This window comes from Myotis nattereri (genome assembly GCF_964212035.1).
Source record: "Myotis nattereri genome assembly, chromosome: 2".
Taxonomy (NCBI): Eukaryota; Metazoa; Chordata; class Mammalia; order Chiroptera; family Vespertilionidae; genus Myotis; species Myotis nattereri.
Window position 1 is genome coordinate 118,657,960 of NC_138076.1, and position 23,954 is coordinate 118,681,913.

Sequence of the window (23,954 nt, forward strand, 5' to 3'; positions counted from 1 at the left end):
ATCAACACAAACACCTCTACACAAATGTTCACACAGCATTATTCATAATAGCTAAAAAGTGGAAACATCCTAAATCCATCAGCTGATAAATAGGTAAATAAATGTATTATAGCCACACAATTGAATATTATTCAGTGATAAAAAGGAATGAAGTACTGATATGTCCTACAATATGGATGCCCTTAAAAACATTATGCTAAGTGAAAGAAGCCAGTCATTTCTATAAAACGTTCAGAATAGACAAATATGTAGAAGCAAAATAGATTAATGGTTACCTAGGACTTGAGGCTGTGGTGGGGAATGGGGAGTGACTGCTAATGTGTATGGATTTCTTTTGGGGGTGACAAAAATTAGATTGTGATATTATACAATTGTGTGAATACACTAAAAATCATTAAATGCACACTTCAAATGGGTAAATTATCCTATATAATAAAGAGCTAATATGCAAATGGTTGTCACACCCTCATGCCCTTGCACTGGGGCGGGGGGACCTGAGCCCACGCCCCCCTGCCCCAGCGTGGCTTGACAGGTGACCTGAGGCCATGCCCCTTGCTCTGTGGGGCTTGACAGGGGTGGGGCCAGCCGGGTCTGGGTCTCATGAGATTTCAAGGTGCACATGGGTGGGTGGGGACTCTTCTCTGTGTCCCACGGTGCACCCCAGACTCTGACAGGAGGGAGATTTTCATATACATTTTACTAATTTTCTTTCATCTCTGACACTTCTATCATAGAGAAAGGGCAAATAGCAATATTAAAATGTTCCCTCTAATTAATTCCCTTTTAATGTGCATGAATTTCATGCACTGGGCCACTAATATAGTATATAAATTATATCTCAATAAAGCTTTTTTTTCTTCAAAAAGAATGAGTTGCATAAAGTTAACAAATATTTAATTCACTATACTTGGTCAATTTTATTTTGTATCAGCTTTTTCTATTCCACCTGTGAATTTTCCACAATTCCTTATATACACCAAATTAGTGGCCTACTCCCCAATTCCTTTAAACACACTCAGTATCTAGTATATGATCCATTAGATTATCCTTAAACATCAGGGACAAGTTGTCTTTGAATTCTAAAAACCTTGACCAAACTAACTCTAAGACACATAGTTCTGTTCTTAAATAATGAGAGTCACAAAATCAGAAGTTCCTTGTCAAGGAGTATTTGTTGATTCAATGATGGCTCAGAACTGGATTTTTCGTCCTACTTCATTAGTTTCTGTAACACTGGGTTTTCGAAATCCTGTTAAAACCTGTGACTTGTTTCCTGAGAGAAAAAGAAAAATAGTTGAGATTGTATTATAACTATAGTAGTAGTTAATATTTATTGCATGCTTAGCTTACACCATGCAGATACATACACACCTTACATATGTTAACCCATTTTAATCTTCACAACCAACCTGTGAGATAGGTGTTATTATTTCTAGTCTAATGAGGCACAAAGATGTTAAATAACTTGGCCAAGATCACACACCTATTAAGTGGTGGAGTGAAGATTCTAACCCCAGTTCTACCAACTTTAGAGAAAATTAACAGTGAGTCACTGAATTAACCTTTTCCCACTGAATTAATGACTTAATTCTGAGATATTTATGGAGTCAAATTAGATGCTAAGTATTGAGGACAAAAACAAACAAACAAAAATAAGACAGGGCTCCTATCCTGGGATTACGCATTCTAATGTGGGAGATGAACATATCGCCAAGTAACAAAAATATAACGTGGCAAGCCTGCATCATAGGCCCGAAGTCTAACCAGAGTGAAAAGGTGGGAAGGTGCAGCTGAAGACTTTCTGGAGGAAATGGGGAAGGATGAGGAAAGGTGGTGCTGAAAGGCCAACATTTCATCTAGATGAAAGTGGCAGGAAAGAACACAATGTTCTTGAATGGTCTTAGCATATGAGAGTACCAGAAGAAAAGGTGGTAGAGACTCTGAACTTTTAAATTTCATTTGAATCAATTTAAAAACTGATTAGGTCCAATGAGGGGCCTTTTATATTATGCTAAAGAGTTTTGAATAAAGAACACCAAAGAATATAGGCTGACATAATCCTATTTGCACCTTGAGCCCATAAGTGTAAGAATTCTGATTATGGATAAGAGTAGAGACAATGAAAACAGGGATTCCAGGGAGGCAGCTGTTGGAATAATTGATATAGAGATTTTAATAAGGAAGTAAATTAAATATCTGCAATCTATTTCTCTCTTAGGTGTATAAGCTATATGTGGTCCCAGGACCATGCAACAATGTCCAACAAATATAAAGCAAGTCACATATGTATTTTACATTTTAACTAGCCACATCAAAACAAGCAGGGCCCTAACCGGTTTGGCTCAATGGATAGAGCGTCGGCCTGCGGACTCAAGGGTCCCAGGTTCAATTCCGGTCAAGGGCATGTGCCTTGGTTGCGGGCGCATACCCAGTGGGGAGTGTGCAGGAGGCAGCTGATCGATGTTTCTAACTCTCTATCCCTCTCCCTTCCTCTCTGTAAAAAATCAATAAAATATATTTAAAAAAAAACAAAACAAAACAAAAACAAGTAGGGCATAAAATGAACTTCGGTAAGGTTTTATTTAGCCCAAAATCTTATTATTTCAACATGTAATCAATATAAAAATATTAATGAAATATTTTACATTCTTTTTTTATACTAAGCCTTCAAAATCCTGAGTGAATTTTGTACCTAAATGCTTTTCAATTTGTATGCTAAATCTGCCTTGGAATTACTTGACCTGAATTTGAATTTCACAAAATTTACAATTGAGAAAGTAAACACATATATCCAAGTTGTTCCAAACACACTTAAATGTTTCCCAATATTTGAATTAAATGTCAGTTTTTAAAATGATTCAAATGAAATTTAAAAGTTCAGTTTCTCACCCTAGCCAGTTTTGCTCAGTGGATAGAGCTTCGGCCTGCAGACCAAAGGGTCCGGGTTTGATTCCTGTCAAGGGCATGTACCTTGGTTGCAGGCTCCTCCCCTGGCCCTGGTCAGGGCTCTTGCAGGAGGCAACCACTCGATGTGTTTCTCTCACATCGATGTTTCTCTCTTTCTTCCCCTCTGTCTTCCCCTCTCTCTAAAAATCAATGGAAAAATATCCTCGGGTGAGGATTAACACCAAAAAATTTAATAATAAAATTAAAAATAAAAGTTCAGTTTCTCAATCACACTAGCCATTTTGCAAGTGCTCAATAACCACCTATGGCTGCGGGGGCTACAATTTTGGACAACACAGATTAAACCACTAATTCTGGACCAAGGCAGGAACACTTACCAAACACTCCTGCTTTGCTTAAAATACATGCTCACTAAATATGTTTGTTATTATCAGAGAGCATAGCATTTTAAAAGTGGAGAATCACTAATTCTAAACCAATGACACATAAAATGGTATATATATATATATATAAACATTGTTCTTAAGACCAATCTTTTGTTCAGCTAATACAGAAGATGTAAAGAATTGTTAGAAAGAATCATTCTTTGCTATGATTGTACCTAAAAAAGAATAAACCACACACAAAAACAAATCCCATTACAGAACTTTAAGCCAGAAAATAACAGGTCTGGAAACATACTTGAATGACAATGCAAGCAATTGATAACTAGTCCTCAGAAAGGAGGAAAATAATCTCCCCTGACCCCTGCTGCCAGTTGCCCTGCACTGCAGAGCTCCAACCTGCGGATCCTTGCATTCAGGACGATGATTGATCACCAGAGGCTTTCTGCAGCATTGAGGACTTCACTACACATTTTCCTTCCTAAACTTAGTTGCAAGCAGATAAACCATCGTACCATTTGTGCGAACGGGGGAGGCCAGAAGCCTGTCTCTGTGTGGGTTGGTTTTACCAAATGGAAAACGAAGAAAATATCTTCCCCACCTTACTAGACTAGTCACAACACCAGTAAGCACAGAAGAGTCCTATGATAGTTAAAGGTGGGAAAGGGAGTTGACAAAGCCGGTGTGAAATGCAGCAAGTGATTACATTGGTGTGACAGGTAATGCCACAAGTAATATTATGGGAGTGGGAGAGAGGCTAGGCAGTGGTGGGGGTTGGGGTAGACTGGAGGGTAAATGACATCTCTGAAAGGGGCAGCTCCCTGAGTAGATGGGGGAAGCCAATGTACTGCCACCAGATCTATCCACTGACGTTTCAGATGTAAGAGATTTGGAATTTCATGTAAGTCTGATTTTCAAAAATCAGCAAACATTCTGTGGACTAAACAGATCAAGTTGCAGACTTCTAGTTTGCAACCTCTGATTGTAAAGTTAGAGAGCAACACCAGAAACAGAGTTAAAGTGAAACTAAAGTAAAGTTAAAACAAAAGCTAGGTGAGTATAGTGATTTTGAAGAAAAGATAATATGAACTAGATCATGGACAAAAAAGAGCAAAATCACTGCTGGGATCAGATTCAATCTAGGTCAGTTTACATCCACATCAGGAATAAGATAGATTCAATAGGCTATGTGCCCATAACAAGTAAGTAAAGTCCCTCTATTTAAAACTATATTTGGATTACACCTCCTAAAACACACTGCCTCTACAAAACACCTGAAAAAGGACGGGTACAAATTTTCCCAAATGCTTTTTAAACTCATAGCTGAGCTATCAAGACAGGAAGGTAAATTCCTAGAAGGCAAAAATGAAATGAAAGCTTGAGGAAAGGGGAGCTCTGAGAAGGGTAGCTGCCAATGATGTAGGTTTCAGCAGCTTTTTAGGAAGCCAGCCAATGCCCAGGAGCCTATGGCACTCTTCCAGTCGTCCCCCCAGAACACATTCTCCCCTTCTTTACCAATAGAAGTTTTAGTTGAGTGTGTGACCACCTACCAAAAGACCTTTCTCAGCCTCACTTGCAGCTATATGACTAGGTTTTGGCCAATGTGATATAGCAGAAGTAACATATGTAATAACTTAACAGGAAAAGAGGTGTTTTCTCTTCCCTCTCCTTTTTCCCATGAGCTGGTATGCAAATACAGGGTGGGGCAAAAGTAGGTTTATAGTTGTTCCTATGGAAAATAGTACAATAAATAATACAATAATAAACTCTGTGTTTCATGTACTCATAACTACTTTGCCCCACACTGTATATTCCATCATGTAGACATGGACATTCCTCTCAGAATGGCAGAACACTATTAGAGGATTCCAGGCCTCTGAGCCCACTGAACTATTTGAACCATGATGTGAAAGAAATAAACTATCGTGCTTAAACCATTGTATTTTGAGGTCTTTTAATAAAGGAATAGCTTTGTCCTCTATCTTATCACTATAAGCCATGCAAGGTAAGAGGATCAGAGAACCTCCTAGAGAACAGGGATACCAAAGGTCTACACTAGGATTCAGCAAACTTTTCCTCTAATGGGCCAGAAGACAGTGATTATTTTAGGCTTTATAGGCCGTATGATCTCTGTCCCAACTACTTAACTCTGCATTGTAGAACAGAAGTAGACATCTACACTAAGTAAATAAATGGGCATGGCTGTGTTCCAATAAAACTTTATTTACAAAAACAGAAAGTAGGCTGGGATTTGGCCCACAGGTCATTGTTTGCCAACCCCTTTTACTATAAAAAAGGAAAGAAAGAAAGAAAGGAAGAAAGAAAGAAAGAAAGAAAGAAAGAAAGAAAGAAAGAAAGAAAGAAAGAAAGAAAGAGAAAGAAAGAAAGAGAAAGAAAGAAAGAAAGAAAGAAAGAAAGAAAGAAAGAAAGAAGAAAGAAAGAAAGAAAGAAAGAAAGAAAGAAAGAAAGAAAGAAAGAAAGAAAGAGAGAGAGAGAGAGAGAGAGAGAGAGAGAGAGAGAGAGAGAGAGAGAAAGGAAGGAAGGAAGGAAGGAAGGAAGGAAGGAAGGAAGGAAGGAAGGAAGGAAGGAAGGAAGGGAGTCTAAGAAAACTTGCCTGTTGTAGCCTTGGCTCTCTGAAGTGAAAGAAAATTCTGCTCTGAGAATTCATTACTAAGAGCTGACTCTCAGAAGGAACTATGGTTTCAATTCACACTACATTTGTGTTCTAAAAATTCTTCAGAGTGCAATGTTATCTTAAAGTGGACCTGAGTTGGTAGTGCTCTCAGGTGCCTGATAGAAAAAGCAAATGTAAATTCTCTCTGGAAGAATACATCTTCAGCCACATAGAATTCCCAACGATAAATTACTACCCAAGATGAGCTCACAAATAAAAATCACAAAACACACAAGGAGAAAGACAAGCCACATTGAGCAAAAGTCAACAGAAAAATCAAATAAAATCAGACCCTCTTGACTTTAGGTGTTGGATTTATCAATGACAAATATAAAACATGTTAAATAATGCTTTTAAAAAAGAGAAGTATAAGTAAGGAATAAGAGATTATTAAAAAGTGACCAGGCATAATTTTTAAAGGCCCAATTAAAACTGCTGAAAGAGAAAAAAAAATTAAAATCAAAAGAATTTCCAATAAAATTTTAAAAGATTTAAAATTTAAAAGATGGCCTAAAACCACAATGACAATGAGAATAGGAAAAGAGGTAATAGTAATGAAATTTTAGAAATTAGAATAAAGAAATAGCTGACTTGACCAATCAAGAAAGCAAAATTTTGCCCTAGCCAGTTTTGCTCAGTGGATAGAGCGTCGGCCTGCATTCTGAAGTGTTCTGGGTTTGATTCCGGTCAAGGGCACATGCCCGGGGTGCGGGCTCAATCCCTGGTAGGGGGCATGCAGGAGGCAGCCGATCAATGATTCTCTTTCATCATTGATGTTTCTATCTCTCTCCCTCTTCCTTCCTCTCTGAAATCAATAAAAATATTATTTTTTTTTTAAAAAAGAAAGCAATATTTAAATGTATAGTGGGGAAAACTGAGAAGGAAGCTATTTGCATTTCTGCAACTAGGGGTGAAAAAGGGCAGCTGGGAGTTCGACAGTCAGAAACAGGGCCAGTGTCCAGTGAAACTGAGAACAGAATTGACCAAAGCATAAACAGGTGACAATTGTCACTTCAAAATGGAGAAAAAAGGGAGACTGCTGCTTTTGTAACAAACCTTATAAAAACATTTCACTCTTTAAGCTCTTATTTTTAACAAAAATAAGAATTAAGAAAGCAATTCTGCTATTTTCAAGAGTAATAAATTCTGGACTAAATTAAGAAATTAGGTGGCAAGACATCAACAGACAAAAATACATAAAATATATCTTTAAATATTTATATGTTCTTAAAAATAGGTGTGACTTTCAATGACGTATTTTCAATTTTATTTATATACTAGAGGCCGAGTGCACGAAAATTTGTGCACTCAGGGGTCCCTCAGCCCGGCCTGCACCCCCTCGCAGTCTGGGACCCCTCAGGGGATGTCCAACTGCAGCTTGGCCCGCTCCCCTGCAGCCGCCTCTGCGGAAGGGGGGGCGCCAGGACCGCCATGGCTGGCCTGGCAGCCCAGGCTCGCTGGCCCCACTCCCTGCCCACTGGTTCTTCCACCATCTGGTCTAATTAGCATATTAGCTCATATTATATAGGATAAATGTAATTTTAATTATACACACACACACACACACAACACAACACATCACACAGGCGCAACCTGTATCAGGAATCTAAAAGTGGTAGTGATGCTGGAGAAATTAATGGGCCAGACTTCCCAGACACAAGTGGGAATGAGGCTCTTATGATATTTTCAGAAAATGAATTTTTGGAGATTCACATGGGATGATGGAATGTGGAAATAGGCTTCACTTAAAAGTTACATTTCTCGAGTTGCAAAGTGCTCTGCCCCTGAAGCCAGTCCTGGGAAAGGGGCAGCTGGGAGTTCGACAGTCAGAAACAGGGCCAGTGCCAGAGTTTCTGTTCCATGTTGCAGCCTGCTGTGGTTTGGCATTCAGGCCAGATTCAGGTCCCTCAGTATATGTGTGGAGCCCTACATGGCCTTGCTTCATGCAGGCACAAGGGAGAGCAGCCCCCTGTGGCAAGAGTCCCAAGGAGACTGGCACATGAGAGAAAGAGAGAGAGAGAGAGAGAGAGAGAGAGAGAGAGAGAGAGAGAGAGAGAGAGAGAAAGGGCCAAACTTCCTTTGTTTGGAAGTTTGTTTTGTTTTGTTTTTATTTTGTTTTTTGTTGTTGTTTTTTCAATTTAAATTCTTTATTGTTTAAAGTATTACATAAGTCTCCTTTTTCTGCCATTGACCTCTCCCCAGCCCCTCCCATCTCCCCCCCCCCCCCCCCGCCCCGCCCCAACTCATGCCCTCAGCCCATTACTGTCTGTGTCTATTGGTTATGCTCATATGTATGCATACAAGTCTTTTGGTTGATCTCTTACCCCGTCACCCCCTACCTTCCCTCATAGGTTGGACCAGGGGTCCTCAAACTACGGCCCGCAGGCCACATGCAAATATAAATATTGTATTTGTTCCTGTTTTGTTTTTTTACTTCAAAATAAGATATGTGCAGTGTGCATAGGAATTTGTTCATAGTTTTGTTTTTTTAAACTATAGTCCAGGCCTCCAACGTTCTGAGGGACAGTGAACTGGCCCCCTGTTTAAAAAGTTTGAGGACCCCTGGGTTGGACAGTCTGTTTCAAGCATGTCAAACACAAAGGTGAACACGGGCCAAATAAACAAGGTTTAAGTTTATGTGAGCCGCAAAAAAACAAAAGCTTCAATTTTCATAGAAATGTAGGTTTATTTCAATAGAGACATGCTGAATACAAAGGGCTGAAATAAATGAGTAATCATTAACATAAAAGAATAGAACTTTTTAAAAAAATATGTGCTTTTATTGATTTCAGAGAGGAAGGGAGAGGGAAAAAGAGATAGAAACATCAATGAGAGAGAGAATTATTGATAGGCTGCCTCCTGCATGCACCACACTAGGGATCGAGCTGCAACCCAGGCAGCTCGAACTGTGACCTCCTGGTTTATAGGTCAATGCTCAACCACTAAGCAACGCCAGCCAGGCAAAATAATAACACATTTTAATAAAAATTAATATTTTTACACTGAATAACTGCACAAATTAATAAGCATAACACAAATAAACCTATTTTTCTTCTTCTCCGAAAGTAAAGTATTTCCTGTTGCACACACCAAACAAGTCAATACAAGACTAATGACGTGTCAATCATCTGCTAAAATATTCACTGATAGTATTGGTGTTGAGAAATGGTGGGCCTGGACATAAGGCGCATAAGGAAATGAATGCAACACGATTATAGTAATCAGTGAACGTTGTAGTTTGTTATTAATAACTAGAGGCCCGGTGCACCGATTCATGTACCAGTGCAGTCCCTCAGCCTGGCCTGCAAGGATCGGGCCGAAAGCAGCTCTCCAAAATCCCCCGAGGGGTTCTGGATTGCAAGAGGGTGGTTCTCGGGTGATGCCCCTGGAATTGAGCTCCTTCCTCTCTGGTTCTGTGTGCAGCTTGAGAGCTCCTGCATTGAGCATCTGCCCCCTGGTAGTCAGTGTGCATCATAGCTACCAGTTGGAACGTCTGCCTCCTGGTGGTCATTGCGCATCTAGCTACCAGTCAGATGGTTGGATGGTCGCTTAGGCTTTTATATATATAGATTATGTATAACAGGATATTGTAAAAATTTAAGTTACAAAATTTTTATTAAAATGTTTCTTACATGCTGTTATATTGGCTGGGCTGCAAAAATATTCACTGTGGATTGCATATGGCCCGCAGGCCATGAGTTTGACATGCTTGGTCTGTTCGATGCTTCTATGTCTCTGGTTCTATTTTTATTCACCAGTTTATGTTGTTCATTATATTCCACAAATGAGTGAAATTATTTGGTATTTATCTTTCTCTGACTGGCTTATTTCACTTATCATAATGCTCTCCAGTTCCATCCATGCTGCTGCAAATGGTAAGAGTTCCTTCTTTTTTATAGCAGTGTAGTATTCCATTGTGTAGATGTACCACAGTTTTCTAATCCACTCACCTGCTAATGGGCACTTAGGCTGTTTCCAGATCTTAGCTATGGTGAATTGTGCTGCTATGAACATAGGGGTGCATATATCCTTTCTGATTGGTGTTTCTGGTTTCTTGGGATATATTCCTAGAAGTGGGATCACTGGGTAAAATGGGAGTTCTATTTTTAACTTTTTGAGGAAACTCCATACTGTTCTCCACAGTGGCTGCACCAGTCTGCATTCCCACCAGCAGTGCAGGAGGTTTTCTTTTTCTCAGCATCCTCTCCAGCACTTGTCATCTGTTGATTTGTTGATGATAGCCATTCTGACAGGTGTGAGATGGTACCTCACTGTCATTTTGATTTGCATCTCTCAGATGATTAGTGACTTTGAGCATGTTTTTATATGTCTCTTGGCCTTCTATATGTCCTCTTTCAAAAAATGTCTATTTAGGCTCTTTGCCCATTTTTTTATTGGATTGTTTATCTTCCTTTTGTTAAGTTGTATGAGTCCCTTATAAATTTTGGAGATTAGGCCCTTATCAGAGATAACATTGGCAAATATGTTCTCCCATGTAGTGGGCTATCTTGTTTTTTTTTTCTTAATGGTTTCTTTTGCTGTGCAGAAGCTTTTTATTTGTTTCTCAAGCTTGCATGGTCACGCCCATCCTGGCCAATTACCTGTTTCCAGGTGTGACTGACCGGCAATTAGCCTTCCAAGTCACTCAGACCTTACTGAGCATGTGTCTAAACCAGTGGTTCTCAACCTTGGATGCACATTAGAATCACCTGGGAATCTCTTTAAAATCAGGGCCTCATCCTCCGGAAATTCTGTTTCTTTGTTATGGGGCGGGGCCACAACATTAGTAACAAAAAAAACAGAATTTCTGGAGGATGAGGCCCAGAAATCAGGATTTTAAAAAGATTCCCAGGTGATTCTAATATGCAGCCAAGGTTGAAAACCTCTGGTCTAAACTGTCTTTGTCTAGGCCAGGGGTGGGCAAACTTTTTGACTCGAGGGCCACAATGGGTTCTTAAACTGGACCGGAGGGCCGGAACAAAAGCATGGATGGAGTGTTTGTGTGAACTAATATAAATTCAAAGTAAACATCATTACATAAAAGGGTACGGTCTTTTTTTTCAATAGTTTTATTCATTTCAAATGGGCCGGATCTGGCCCGCGGGCCGTAGTTTGCCCACTGCTGGTCTAGGCCCTTCCCCCATAATTAGTGGGAACAGACATGGCAAGTGTTAAATGCAGCTTTTAGGTAAAGCTGTGAAAATGGCATGCCTATACTATTTAATTTTAATTATACCCTTTCATTTCTTTCCTAATAAATAACCAGGTTATTACAACGGTATCAGTTTTTTAGAAATTTCTCAATAGGTATTTATTTATTTATTTATTCAATCTTTATTGTTGAACGTTCAATCGGTTATTTTAAAAGATAAAAATCATTACATCTAGCAAAGGCTCAGTTTAGAAAGTCCAGTTAAAAGAGTTTATTTTAGGAGAAACCAAGATGGCAGCATAGGTAAACACCGGAGTTTGCTGCCTGGAACAACCACTTCAAAAATACAACTAAAAGACAGAACGGACATCATCCAGAACCACAGGAAGGCTGGCTGAGTGGAAGTTCTACAACTAGAAGGAAAGAGAAAAACATACCGAGACTCAGAGGACGCACAGTGCTGAAGTAGAATGCTAAGGTGCGGAGTGCATGCGGAGCGGGCTGGCGGCTGAGGGCATGGTTGTAGTTTTCAATCAGGAGGGAGTCTCGGGCTCTGAGCTCCAGTTCCGGGCGAGTCTCTAGGGACCCAGACTCATATGGGAGAAGTGGGACTGTCTGGCATCTCTCAGAGCCCTATGGCAGCTTTCTCTCTGTGGGGCTTGCATCGATTACTGGGACACTGAGAAGCAGAGCCTCTGAGGGCAAGACTGAGCTACCATAATTGCTAACCCCACCCTGTTGATCCCGTGGGACCCACCCCGCCCAAGCCCTGCAGGGAGACTTTTGCTGGATAGCCTCAGGTAAAGGCTAGATTAGCACCTCCCTAGAGATCCAGGAGCCAGGAAGCCCAGAGGTCAGAGTGGGACCATCCAGTTTTCAGCTCTGTGGAACCATAAAAGACACACTCAGCGGGCAGACTCAGTGAGCACCAAAGCCCCTTCAAAGCAAGTCTAGCCCCAGGGGGGTGTCTCCAGCACAGAAGTTCTCCCACTGCAGACACAGCTGATTCTCACAGTCAATTGGCCTGGAGGTCAATTCCTCACAGTGATAACTACAACAATCAAGGCTTAACTACAACAAGACTGTGCATAAAGCCCACAAGGGGGTGCACCAAGGGTGTCTACCTCAGGTAATTGGGACACTTAGCACAGAAAGGCACTCTATCGACACAGCGAAGCATAAAAAATGCCGAGACAAAGAAACTGGACACAAAAAACAGAATTGGAGGAAAGCAAACTGTTGGATATAGAGTTCAAAACCACACTTTTAAGGTCTTTAGAGAACTGTCTAGAAGCCGCCGATAAATTTAATAAGGCCCTTGAAAAGACTGGTGAGACCGCCAATAAATGTAGTGAGATCTTCAAGAAGACTGGTGAGACCGCCGATAAATGTAGTGAGATCCTCAAGAAATCTAATGAGACCCTCGATGTTGTGATAAAGAATCAACTAGAAATTAAGCATACACTGACTGAAATAAAGAAAATTATACAGACTCCCAACAGCAGACCAGAGGATCACAAGAATCAAGTCAAAGATTTGAAATATGAAGAAGCAAAAAACACCCAACCGGAAAAGCAAAATGAAAAAAGAATCCAAAAATGCGAGGATAGTGTAAGGAGCCTCTGGGACAGCTTCAAGCACACCAACATCAGAATTATAGGGGTGCCAGAAGATGAGAGAGACCAAGATATTGAAAACCTATTTGAAGAAATAATGACAGAAAACTTCCCCCACCTGGTGAAAGAAATGGACTTACAGGTCCAGGAAGCACGGAGAACCCCAAACAAAAGGAATCCAAAGAGGACCACACCAAGACACATCATAATTAAAATGCCAAGAGCAAAAGACAAAGAGAGAATCTTAAAAGCAGCAAGAGAAAGAAAGTCAGTTACCTACAAGGGAGTACCCATACGACTGTCAGCTGATTTCTCAACAGAAACTTTGCAGGCCAGAAGGGAGTGGCAAGAAATATTCAAAGTGATGAATGCCAAGAACCTACAACCAAGACTACTGTATCCAGCAAAGCTATCATTCAGAAGTGAAGGCCAGATAAAGAGCTTCACAGATAAGAAAAAGCTAAAGGAGTTCATCACCACCAAACCAGTATTATATGACAGGCTGAAAGGTATCCTTTAAGAAGAGGAAGAAGAAGAAAAAGGTAAAGATACAAATTATGAACAACAAATACACATCTATCAACAAGTCAATCTAAAAATCAAGTGAATAAATAATCTGATGAACAGTATGAACTGGTGATTGTAATAGAATCAGGGACATAGAAAGGGAATGGACTGACTATTCTTGGGTGGGAAAAGGGGTGTGGGGGTGAGGGAAGAGATTGGACAATAATCGTGCACCTATGGATGAGGACAGTGGGTGGGGAGTGAGGGCGGAGGGTGGGGTGGGAACTGGGTGGAGGGGAGTTATGGTGGGAAAAAAGAGTAACTAATGTAATAATCTGAAAGTAAAGATTTAATTGAAAAAAAAGTTTATTTTAGTTTTCAAAGTGGCATATAATACATATATGTATATATAATTTTGAGAATAGAACTTGTTCATGTTAAGAGTTGGTGTCTTTGAATAAAGATTCCTAATGAATCTTCAGAATGAACTTTAAAAGGCCTCTGAAGCTAGGAAAGCCAAGGCAAGGACTTGCCTTCAGACTTTGCTTGAAATACCTATATGTTTGGGTGAGTTCCTGTCTTCTCGAGGTCCCAATGTACCCTGAAGTTTTTTCATCCAGTTATAACAGTGCAGTGACATTATCTCTATCAGTTAACATATGCAGCTTGCAGGTTTTGTGCAGAAGGTGAACATCAGGCATGTTGTCCAAGGGATGAAGGCGCCAGGATCATTTGCAATGTGAGGTGGCGAAATACCATGTTAAGTAGCCTATCAGTGCTCTTGGGTTTGGTTCCTGTCCACAGAGCATATGAGGCTGAACTTGAACAGGATCAACAGGAACACTTTAGTTGGCTGGGACACATCTTGCTCTCTGCCAAGATGCATCCTATCCATCTTGGGAGAAGTTGCCAGTCCAACACCCATTCAAGTGTACCCTCCCCTGGTTCAATGTTGAGGAGCCCTGAACAGTACAACATTGGACCTTTATCAGCTCTGGTGCTAAGGCATCAGGCTGTAGCCTTAACAGACATAGCAGAAGAATTGCCTTTGCAGCAGTTCCCCTTAGGGTTACCTCAATAGGAGCCTTATACTAGGAATCTAATTCATTTTGCTAATTGCCTTAGCAATAACCTTTATCTAACCATGCACAATAGAGGACTGTTAAAGAGCCCAGAGCTGCTGGTTAGGGATGTAAGTAAACTAGGGGGCTTAAGCAGCGGTTCTCAACCTGTGGGTTGCGACCCCTTTGGCGGTCGAACAACCCTTTCACAGGGGGTCTCCTAAGACCATCCTGCATATCAGATATTTACTTTTATTTATTTTAAAATATATTTTATTGATTTTTTACAGAGAGGGAGAGGGGATAGAGAGTTAGAAACAGCGATGAGAGAGAAACATCAATCAGCTGCCTCCTGCACACCTCCCACTGGGGATGTGCCCGCAACCAAGGTACATGCCCTTGACCAGAATCGAACCTGGGACCTTTCAGTCTGCAGGTCGACACTCCATCCACTGAGCCAAACCGGTTGGGGCTGCATTATCAGATATTTACATTACAATTCATAACAGTAGCAACATTACAGTTATGAAGTAGCAACGAAAGTAATTTTATGGTTGGGTCACAACATGAGGAACTGTATTTAAAGGTCCAGAAGGTTGAGAACCACTGGCTTAAGGAATGGAACTACCTTGTACCTAATTGCAAATACTTGCATGTGCTTGGTTGGGTACTGTTGTCCTATATTACTAGTATTTTGATGTCCTGGTCTGTAGCTCCCGAGCAACAATTAACCAGTGCAGATACCAGCTATTCAGCTAGCATATAATCCAAAGCAATTAAATTATCAAATACAACTTTAGCGAGAGCCTAAGGCCTCCCTTAGAGATGCAGGCCGACACTCTAACCACTGAGAAACACTGGCCAGGACAGTTATTTTCTAATCAGTAACTTGAGATATGTTAGGGATTTGCATATGTATTCTGACTTTTGGGGGTGTATCTTTGGCCAGAACAGGAGCACATATTAATAAACGTTCACTGAACTAAACTGACTTGCTACCAGGAGATTCAAAGATTGGGTAGAAAAGAAAAAGCACATTAGATTGAATAGGAAAGGCAAAAAACATTCTGGGCCATGACCTTTTTTCCCAGTAATCCCTCCTCTTCTATCTGTTGCTGTGTAGTAGCACCTTAAGTTTTTGCTTGTTTCCATGGTTTGCTTGGGGTTCACGAACCCCAGTTGAGGTTCGTGTCTGTACAGCAAGAAAACGATCTAGTCTCATTTAGTCTGAGCGTATGGTGCTCTTTTGGGTTACAGGAGTCAGGGAAGCCCTCCTGAAAAGGCGTTCTCATTAAACGTCGCAGTTCCTAAGATTCAAATCGCTAGAACTGCTCCCCTTGCCCTTTCCAAAGTGGGCAGACCACCCTCCAGGCTGGGGTGACTCACTTTTCTCTATGAACCTCTTCCTAGAGGAACAGTGGGAAAAGGTCAACGGCTACATCAGTCTGGTCTTTGCTTCACTTTACATCCTAGATATTCTCCCTAGAGTCCCATGGCTCTGTACTTACCTTGCCTCAATCTATAGTCCATTATATACTTGTAATTTCCCCATATGAATAATGTAATCACATTACCCTCGGTGCCTTTAAGAGGTTAGGCATGAAAGCCAGTGTATTCTTCTGTATCACAGAAAAATCTCAGCTCCATGACTTAACTATGTGACCTCAAATAAACTGCTTAATCCTCTGCTTTATACAGTAATACTGAGATTAAACAGTAAAGTTTATAAGTTCTGAGCGTGGTGCCCAGCACAGACTATACACTCAGTAAATGGGCGATACATTGATAGGCAGAGATGACTTGGTAAATGAGATTTAAATTAGGCACTCCAACTTAGATTTTGCAGGACACTGGCCCAGTGATAATGAGGCCCAGAGTTGTGTCCCCTTAGTAATAACCTTGTGATGTGTGCTCAACAAAGTGCAGTGCAGCCAGGCTATTCACAGTGAGAGACTGAAGCAAGGCATGGGGAAAGGGGGTGCCAAACCAGATCTTGTGATAGACCATTCAAGCCCAAATATTTCATACATGTGAGAAATTCTCATCTGTCCAAATTCAAATAACAAACTCGGAGACAGAAGTATGGCAAAAACAAGACTTTTAATACTTTCTCAAGAGCGAGTGCCCATCCAAATGTACAGGCACACCTGGAGCAGCAATCACAGCCCATTTATTCAGTCCCTCCTCCGGTTCCTCACTAGCTGAGTATTATGGGGTCACCTGTTTCCTCATTCGTCACCTAGGTCTCATTGTCTCCCATTGGGCCATTTTAAAAAAATTGGGTTGAGGCCTTTTCTAGTTGCGTCCACCTCCCCACCTAGTTGGGGCAGGTGCCTCAGGTGTTTCCACCATAATGCTGGCCCACGTCCACAGTTCTTTGCTCTTAGGTCCTCTTCCCTCCTCTCTACGTTCTGTTTGCCCTGGGGAAATTCAGAAAATTCCATCAAAAGCTGACCATGCTGGAGATAGATCACAGAGGCCCACTTCCTATAACACACACAAAAAATCCCACTACAATACTTCTAAAGGCACTATTCAATTTCCCTGTTGCAAAAAATACTATTTGAAACTAGTAGGGCATTAACTTGACCTTACTATATTATCACAAAAGAAGTTAATCTGCATTCGTAATAATGCAAACAACCTTGTACCAACCACACTCAGAAATTAAACAAGATGCTATTAGGAAAAACAATTAACCAAGAATCTAATAAGTTCTGTAAAACCTTGCTGAAAGAATAAAAGATCCAATAAATGCATATAGCATGCTGCAGGTATTAAGATGTCAGTTCTCCCCAGAGTATAACATCCGATATAATAAAAGGCTAATAAGCAAATTGACCTAATGGTGGAACGACCGGTTGCTATGACGTGCACCGACCACCAGGGGGCAGACGCTCAACGCAGGAGCTGCCCCCTGGTGGTCAGTGTGTTCCCACAGGGGGAGTGCTGCTCAGCCAGAAGTTGGGCTCAAGGCTGATGAGTGCAGTGGTAGAAGCCTCTCCTGCTTCTGCAGCAGTCAGGACATCCCATGAGGGCTCCCAGATTGAGAGGGCACAGGCTGGGCTGAAGGATGACACCCCTTTCTCCCCCTCCCCCCCCCCCCCCAGTGCATGAATTTCATGCACCAGGCCTCTAGTATTTATATAAATCTAGTCAAAATCCCAATAGAATTTTAAGAAAAAACTTGGCAGGTATTAAAGTTCATCTTAAAGAGTGTCCCGAAATAGACATGCACCTCACCCCACCCTCACCCCCACACCAAAATAATTAAGATATGGTGAATTTTCTTATCAGGTACCAAAATAAAGCATCAGCCTCAATAATTAAAGCTGTGAGGTATTGGTGCAGGAGTAGTAACTGCTTGCAAAGTGTCTGAGGTTTATGCTATGCAAATACTTCAAATAGATTATATCCTATCCTATATAAGGATAATATGCAAATTGTCCCCTAGACTGGGAGTTTGACCGGAGTTTGACCAGGGGACAGGGCTGGCCCAACCACCCGAGACCCCTCCCCCAAGCCGGCCCCCCACCCGGATTGGGGGCAGGACCAGCCAGCCAACCTCCCACATCCTCTCATTGGCCCCAATCAGGGCGGGTTGGCCAGACCCCACCCGTGCATGAATTCTTGCACCAGGCTTCTAGTTATTAATATAACCACCCATCTTTATTAGCCCCTTTTCAGATGATGAAGCTGAGATCTAGAAAAGTTAAGTAACTTGTCCAAGATTTTATAGGGTCACAACAGGTATCTGAACCCTACTGATTTCAGGAGTCCAACCTTTCTCACAAGAAAAATATTAGCATCCACTATCTGTAGAGATCCTACAAATCATTAAAAAAAAAAACACACAAAAACCTCCTAAATAACCTGGTATAAAAATGGACAAAGGATATTAATATATTAAAAAGTTCAACCTCACAAGTACTTAAGATTAATATCGTTTAGAGATTGCTGGAAAATGGGTGCTCATACAAACTACAGAGGTATATATTTACATAGCATTTTTGGAAGGCAATCTGACATTAAGACATATAATTTGTATGCCCTCTCAGCAATTCCTCTTCTAGAATCAATCCCAAAGAAACACTAAACATAAGCATAAAGAACCATGTACAAGGATATTCACTGCAGTTTTTTCTATTATATTGAAACTAGACACCTGGTGCATGAAATTCAGGCACTGGAGTGGGGGGATCCCCTCAGCCCAGCCTGAGCCCTCTTGCAATCTGGGAGCCCTCGGGGGATGTCCGACTGCCCCAGGGTGGGAGAGGCTCCCGCCACCACCACCGTGCTTGCCAGCCCAGTTTCTGGCACACTAACCACCAGGGGGCAGCTCCTGTACTGAGCGTCTGCCCCGTGGTGGTCAGCATATCATAGCAACCGGCTGTTCTGCCGTTTGGTCTATTTGCATATTAGCCTTTTATTATATAGGATACTGGAAAGAAGCTGCCTACCAACAGGTATTAGTTGGAATAAATCATTGTACATCCATGCTACAGAATAGTACATCAAAAATAAATCTGCAAGGACAGGAACAAAAGTTTATGATATAGCATTCAAAGGGGGAAAAAGCAAGTCACAGAATACATAGATTTTTAACCCACTTGTTAAAAAAGAAAAAGAATCTAAGAGAATGAGAAAATGAGAGAGGAAAGAAGAGAAATAGAACAATAATATTTGTATACATCAGCCGTGGGCAAACTACGGCCCGCGGGCCAGATCCGGCCCATTTGAAATGAATAAAACTAAAAAAAAAAAAAAAGAAAGACCGTACCCTTTTATGTAATGATGTTTACTTTGAATTTATATTAGTTCACACAAACACTCCATCCATGCTTTTGTTCCGGCCCTCCGGTCCAGTTTAAGAACCCATTGTGGCCCTCGAGTCAAAAAGTTTGCCCACCCCTGGTATACATGTTCTGAAAGAGTCTAAAAGAATATATGCCAAACCATTAAGGAGTGAATACTCTGGGGAAGAAAGTGGAATCAGGGCCTTGGGGTTGAAGGGGACTTTTACTTTTTACTCAAACTTACTTTCTGTATTCAGTCTTTATTAGTACATTTTTAAGGCAAGATTACAATTCTGTGAAAACGCTAAAAAACGACCAAAGGGAATAAAAGAGCAACAATGAGAAAATTACATATTAAGAACTACTAACACCTGCAAAGATTCAAAGCAACTGACACAATAAATTTTATTGTTTACTCAATGACAGGCTCTGGACAAAGTGAAGACAATGGAGACAATGACATGTTTAAACTCCTATCATAAACTGATCTGTTACAAATTTCCAGTGGTTCAGCACATTAAAATGTAAAATATATAAAGAAAAAAACCAAGAAATGTAGATATTCAGATTTTTGCAGTAAAACGCAATATCCTTTAAAAAAAAGTTTGTTCTAATTGCATATTTAATTCTGACAGTAATTGAAAACACAAAATCACATTTTCCTAACTGCCCCCAAAAACTGGTTTTAGGGACTGCAGTATTAGAGAAGTGTGCAAAAATAAAAACAAAGCATTTATTAGAGCTTAGAAACAAAGCATTTTCCTTATTTTAATGCATCAAGGTGCAAAAAATTTAAATTCCAAAAAGCCAATCGTTGCTATATGTGGATAAATAAAACAGACTTGACAACACTTTTATAATCAAACCCAACATTATACTAAAAGTGTGTGTGTTTGTGTGTGCATGCATGTGTGTATACACACACATTTATGCAATATCTATTTTAGAAAAAAGGTACCTTGGTGAAATGCTTCTGAAAATATTTGCTTGATGCACAGTATGTACAAAACCTTCTATATAAAAAATTAAATTATTTTCAATGAAATTCCATGTTTACATCCCGTCTGAAAACTGTAATTGACAGCTACATATGTCTACCTAATGGTTTCTGTCTGAAATCATGGCTAAGGCCATTCTCTTTCCAAGGGCTCTCATTTCACCCACTCTATGTCACTAGTACTAATATAGACAAATATTACACAGATGCAATCTGACACGCCTATGTGTTATTACCTGGAGCTGTTAAAACAGGGGATAGTTTATAGTTGCTACAAAGAATACTTTTTTTTTCTTAAAATATATTGTTTCTCTATTCCAAATTAAGCACTTACTTAAGACATTAAGAGGCTGATGAGCCACTCCATTTGGTGTCAATGTCAATAGCCCTATAGGAAAGAACTCTGTATTGGAATAGCTAGAAAAGTTGCCACTAAAATCATAGTGCATCCTTCACCTGCATAGAATCAATTTGGCTTAATAGCTCTTTGCTCCCAGAACACCAGTCTGGAGTTCAAATATGCTCTTGAAGGTTCATTTCAGATATGAAAAAACATCTCATATAGCAATATGAGAAGATATAGGATAATAAAATCTGTTAAAATATGTTCAACAAATTTTACAGCATGCCTCATCTAGAGTAGCTGTTAAAGGTTAAGGTGGGAAACGAGTATGGAAAAGACTAGGGGAAATGAAGTTGAGTAGGTCAAATATTTACAACAGTAACCATTTCATTAAGTCTTTAAGCAAATAACTGCAATGACCTGATACCTCTAGCTCATCATTCTACAAGCACTGAGAATTTGAAGCTGCAAAGGTGAAAAATGGAATACCCTTAGAAAAGGGGAACAGTCTGAGGCAAAAGTTATAGGTCTGTAAATATATATTTTATATGCACACACACAATTGTGTGTATTCTGTATAGATTTATGTACATATTCACAAGATGCCCTGCAGTGTAGTTCAAAAGACCTTTATCAAGAAACCAACTGATTCGGTCCTAGAGTTCATACCACCTATATAAGAAACACATGTGCATATATTCACATAATGTAAACTGTATCAACAAAAACATTGCTATTAACACTAGGTTAAATAGGTTTTACTAACCAGCGATGTAATCAGAACATTTTGTATACTGAGAATCAAAATAAAGAAAAATATACAACTGGATTTCAAATTCACAAGAAAAAAGAAGTTTAACAGGGCAAATCAGAATAAAGTTAAAATTCCAGAGTAGGGAAAAATATCAAAACTTTAGAAATATCTTGGGATGCAATTAAATTACTGCATCAATTTTAGAAAAATAGACTCAGAATAAATGACGGTGCAATGGATTCTCTAAACGCATCTACCCATATGTTTATCTTTTTCCTCTTTTGTTTCCAGCTGGAGGTTTCTTCAACTGAAGGAGTTGTCCTCCTGTTCCAAAACCTGCAGAGGCAGGATTGGACACCCCAAATGTCAAACCAGCTGATGCCGTGATGCCAGGATTGCTGAAGTTAAACCCAGATGTACTTGAGCTGCCAAAGCCTTATGTTTAGGGAAAAGAATATTCATGTCAGAAGTTAAGTCACAAAAACAAATATAAAAAGTGAGGATGAGAGGCAAAGTTCTAGCTACAAGAATATATAATCTATAGAAATAGTACCTATCGTATGGCCCTAAATTTCTAACATAAAATTTTATAAGAGAACAACTTAGCAAATAGTTAAGTGGCACCATTAGGGACAGAAGTTTAACCATCCAGGTCAAAAGAGAAGTGTTAGCGCAAATAACTAAAATCTGCAGACTTCAAGCTGCCACTTTCCTGGGAATTCAATATGCCAAGGTGCCTTCCTTCTCAGTTCCTCCAGAAACATTTTATCAACATGTTAAAGATACTTTCACAACCTTTGGACTCACTCTTGCAATTTTAAGTCCTCTAAGAAAACAACAACACACGATTTTTAGGACAATACACCAAAGAGTAATACCTATTGTTTTAATTTTATAAGAGCCCTGTGTAATTAAGAGAAAGTACTATTACTGTCTAGTTAACATACTTATAATTCTGATACCACTGAATTCTACTATCTTCCTGTTGAAACTGTTGATTTTAGACGCTATTTAATATTAAACAGAATTTCCTTCAAATTTCCTCAATTTCAGCACAATTTAACTGGCATTACATCATTAATTTAGACCTATTTTTTATCCCTGAACGCTGCACATTTAAATAAGTCATTATTTACAAATACAGAGAAAATGCAAAGTAGACAGTGTTTGGAGTTTTCTACCAGAAGAGTTAAAAGATTATATCTACTTCAAATAACGAACAAAGAACCCAATTGTAAGATGGAATGTAATAACTAAAGAAGATCTCTTTGGAAGAAAAATCATTCTCCTGAATGAATGATAAAAACTGAGTTAAAACTTAAACCCAAATGGGTTCATTTTTATAATAATGAAGAAAACTGTTTAACCATGAAGCTAGTCTTTGGGTTCAAAGAATCTCTTACTTAGTTAAGAAAAGATATAATTATTTATTTTATCAAACTAGTTAAGTGTTATTAGAAATATTTTATAAACCTGAGATTTAGCTTATGAGATAAAGCTATATGGTTAGGCTTGCATACTTCATCCAGAGAACAGAAACTAAGCCAGGGATCTTTTTTGGATATTGGAAATAACAATACTTATGCTTTTAAATTAAATACTTTGCACCATTAAATTTGTCTGAAATTCAGGCTGAAACACACAAACCTGCACTAAGACTTCCTGAGGGTTTATTTGTTGTTCCAAATCCAAATGTGGAGGCCCCTGTGGTGCTGCATCCAAAACCAGAGCTAGTTCCAAATCCTAGTGGAAGGGCAATAGAGAAATATACAACGGCATGTAAAACACAGGTTTAAAGGATACTAACAAGTAAAAACCCCAAATTATCAAACGGTCTAATAAATACAGTGTTGAAACACATGGCCTTATGAAGGATATCTGCTATTTACTCCTTTGCATAAAACTTCTTGGGAAAGAACCAGATTAACCCTGAAATAAAACATTTATATGTATTTAGACTAAGTTTATGACCCATTTGTAATTTTTAAAAAACAAGATCCTTCCAAATGAACTAGAAATTTTAGTAATCATTCAAGCATGATTTCAGTCAAACAGAAATAAACAGATCTACTTGGGGATATTTCATTTTGAAGGAAACAAAAAGGCTAAATTTATAATAAGCATGACATCCATAGTAATTTAAACACAGAGTACTGCAATGGTGATTTTACTCTGCTTTTTTACCCAAACATTTTCACTTAAGAACCTCTGCCATTGAAAAACTGCATAACTACATAATAATCAATAGGAGGCTGTTGCCATAGCATCAACCAATGTAACAATGAGAAAAAGGGAGTGGAAGCATCATGTTTTGTCTTAGTAATAGGACACTCACAATTTAAATAAAAAAATATTTTTCATTATATAAATTCCAAGAGATTTTGCTAGAAGACTCGTTTTTACTCTCCTAAAAGCCAAGTGCTTAAAAATAAAATTCAAATTCCTTTTAGGTTACTTTACTTATCTTTACTTATTTTAGCTTATCTAAAATATTGAGTTTGATAGTCTTACTGCCTCTGATGGCAAATTGGATTATAAATAGTAAGAATTATGCTGTTATGATTCTAGTAACTGCTAATAAGGTCTACTATATAAAGCCATAATAGCTTATAAACTTCCCCTCTTATGAGATGTATAGTTTAGTGAAAATAATGGAACCTTATTCATTATATGGCAATGTGCTCCATAAAACACTATCAACTTTTAATCATCCAGATCAGGTAATTATGAATGCATTTGTATTTAGCATGTTTTTACAGACTTA

At 39.4% G+C, this 23,954-nt stretch overlaps 1 protein-coding gene across 4 annotated transcripts in view; it reads right to left on the reverse strand.

Annotated features, from left to right (window-relative positions):
• Positions 1-1,190: 1,190 nt before the first annotated feature.
• Positions 1,191-23,954, reverse strand: part of NUP58 (nucleoporin 58) — a gene marked incomplete at its 3' end in the record, with an annotated part of 68,644 nt that continues 45,880 nt past the window's right edge. For 3 of the 4 annotated variants that reach the window (XM_081083122.1, XM_081083124.1, XM_081083123.1), the window contains 2 exons: positions 22,838-22,933; positions 19,477-21,625 (listed from right to left, as the gene is read on the reverse strand). In XM_081083122.1, coding sequence (XP_080939248.1) covers positions 21,456-21,625; positions 22,838-22,933 — 266 coding nt within the window. Of the gene's footprint in view, positions 1,274-19,476; positions 21,626-22,837; positions 22,934-23,954 lie in introns of those variants that run through there. The other variant, XM_081083125.1, reaches the window with a different exon arrangement.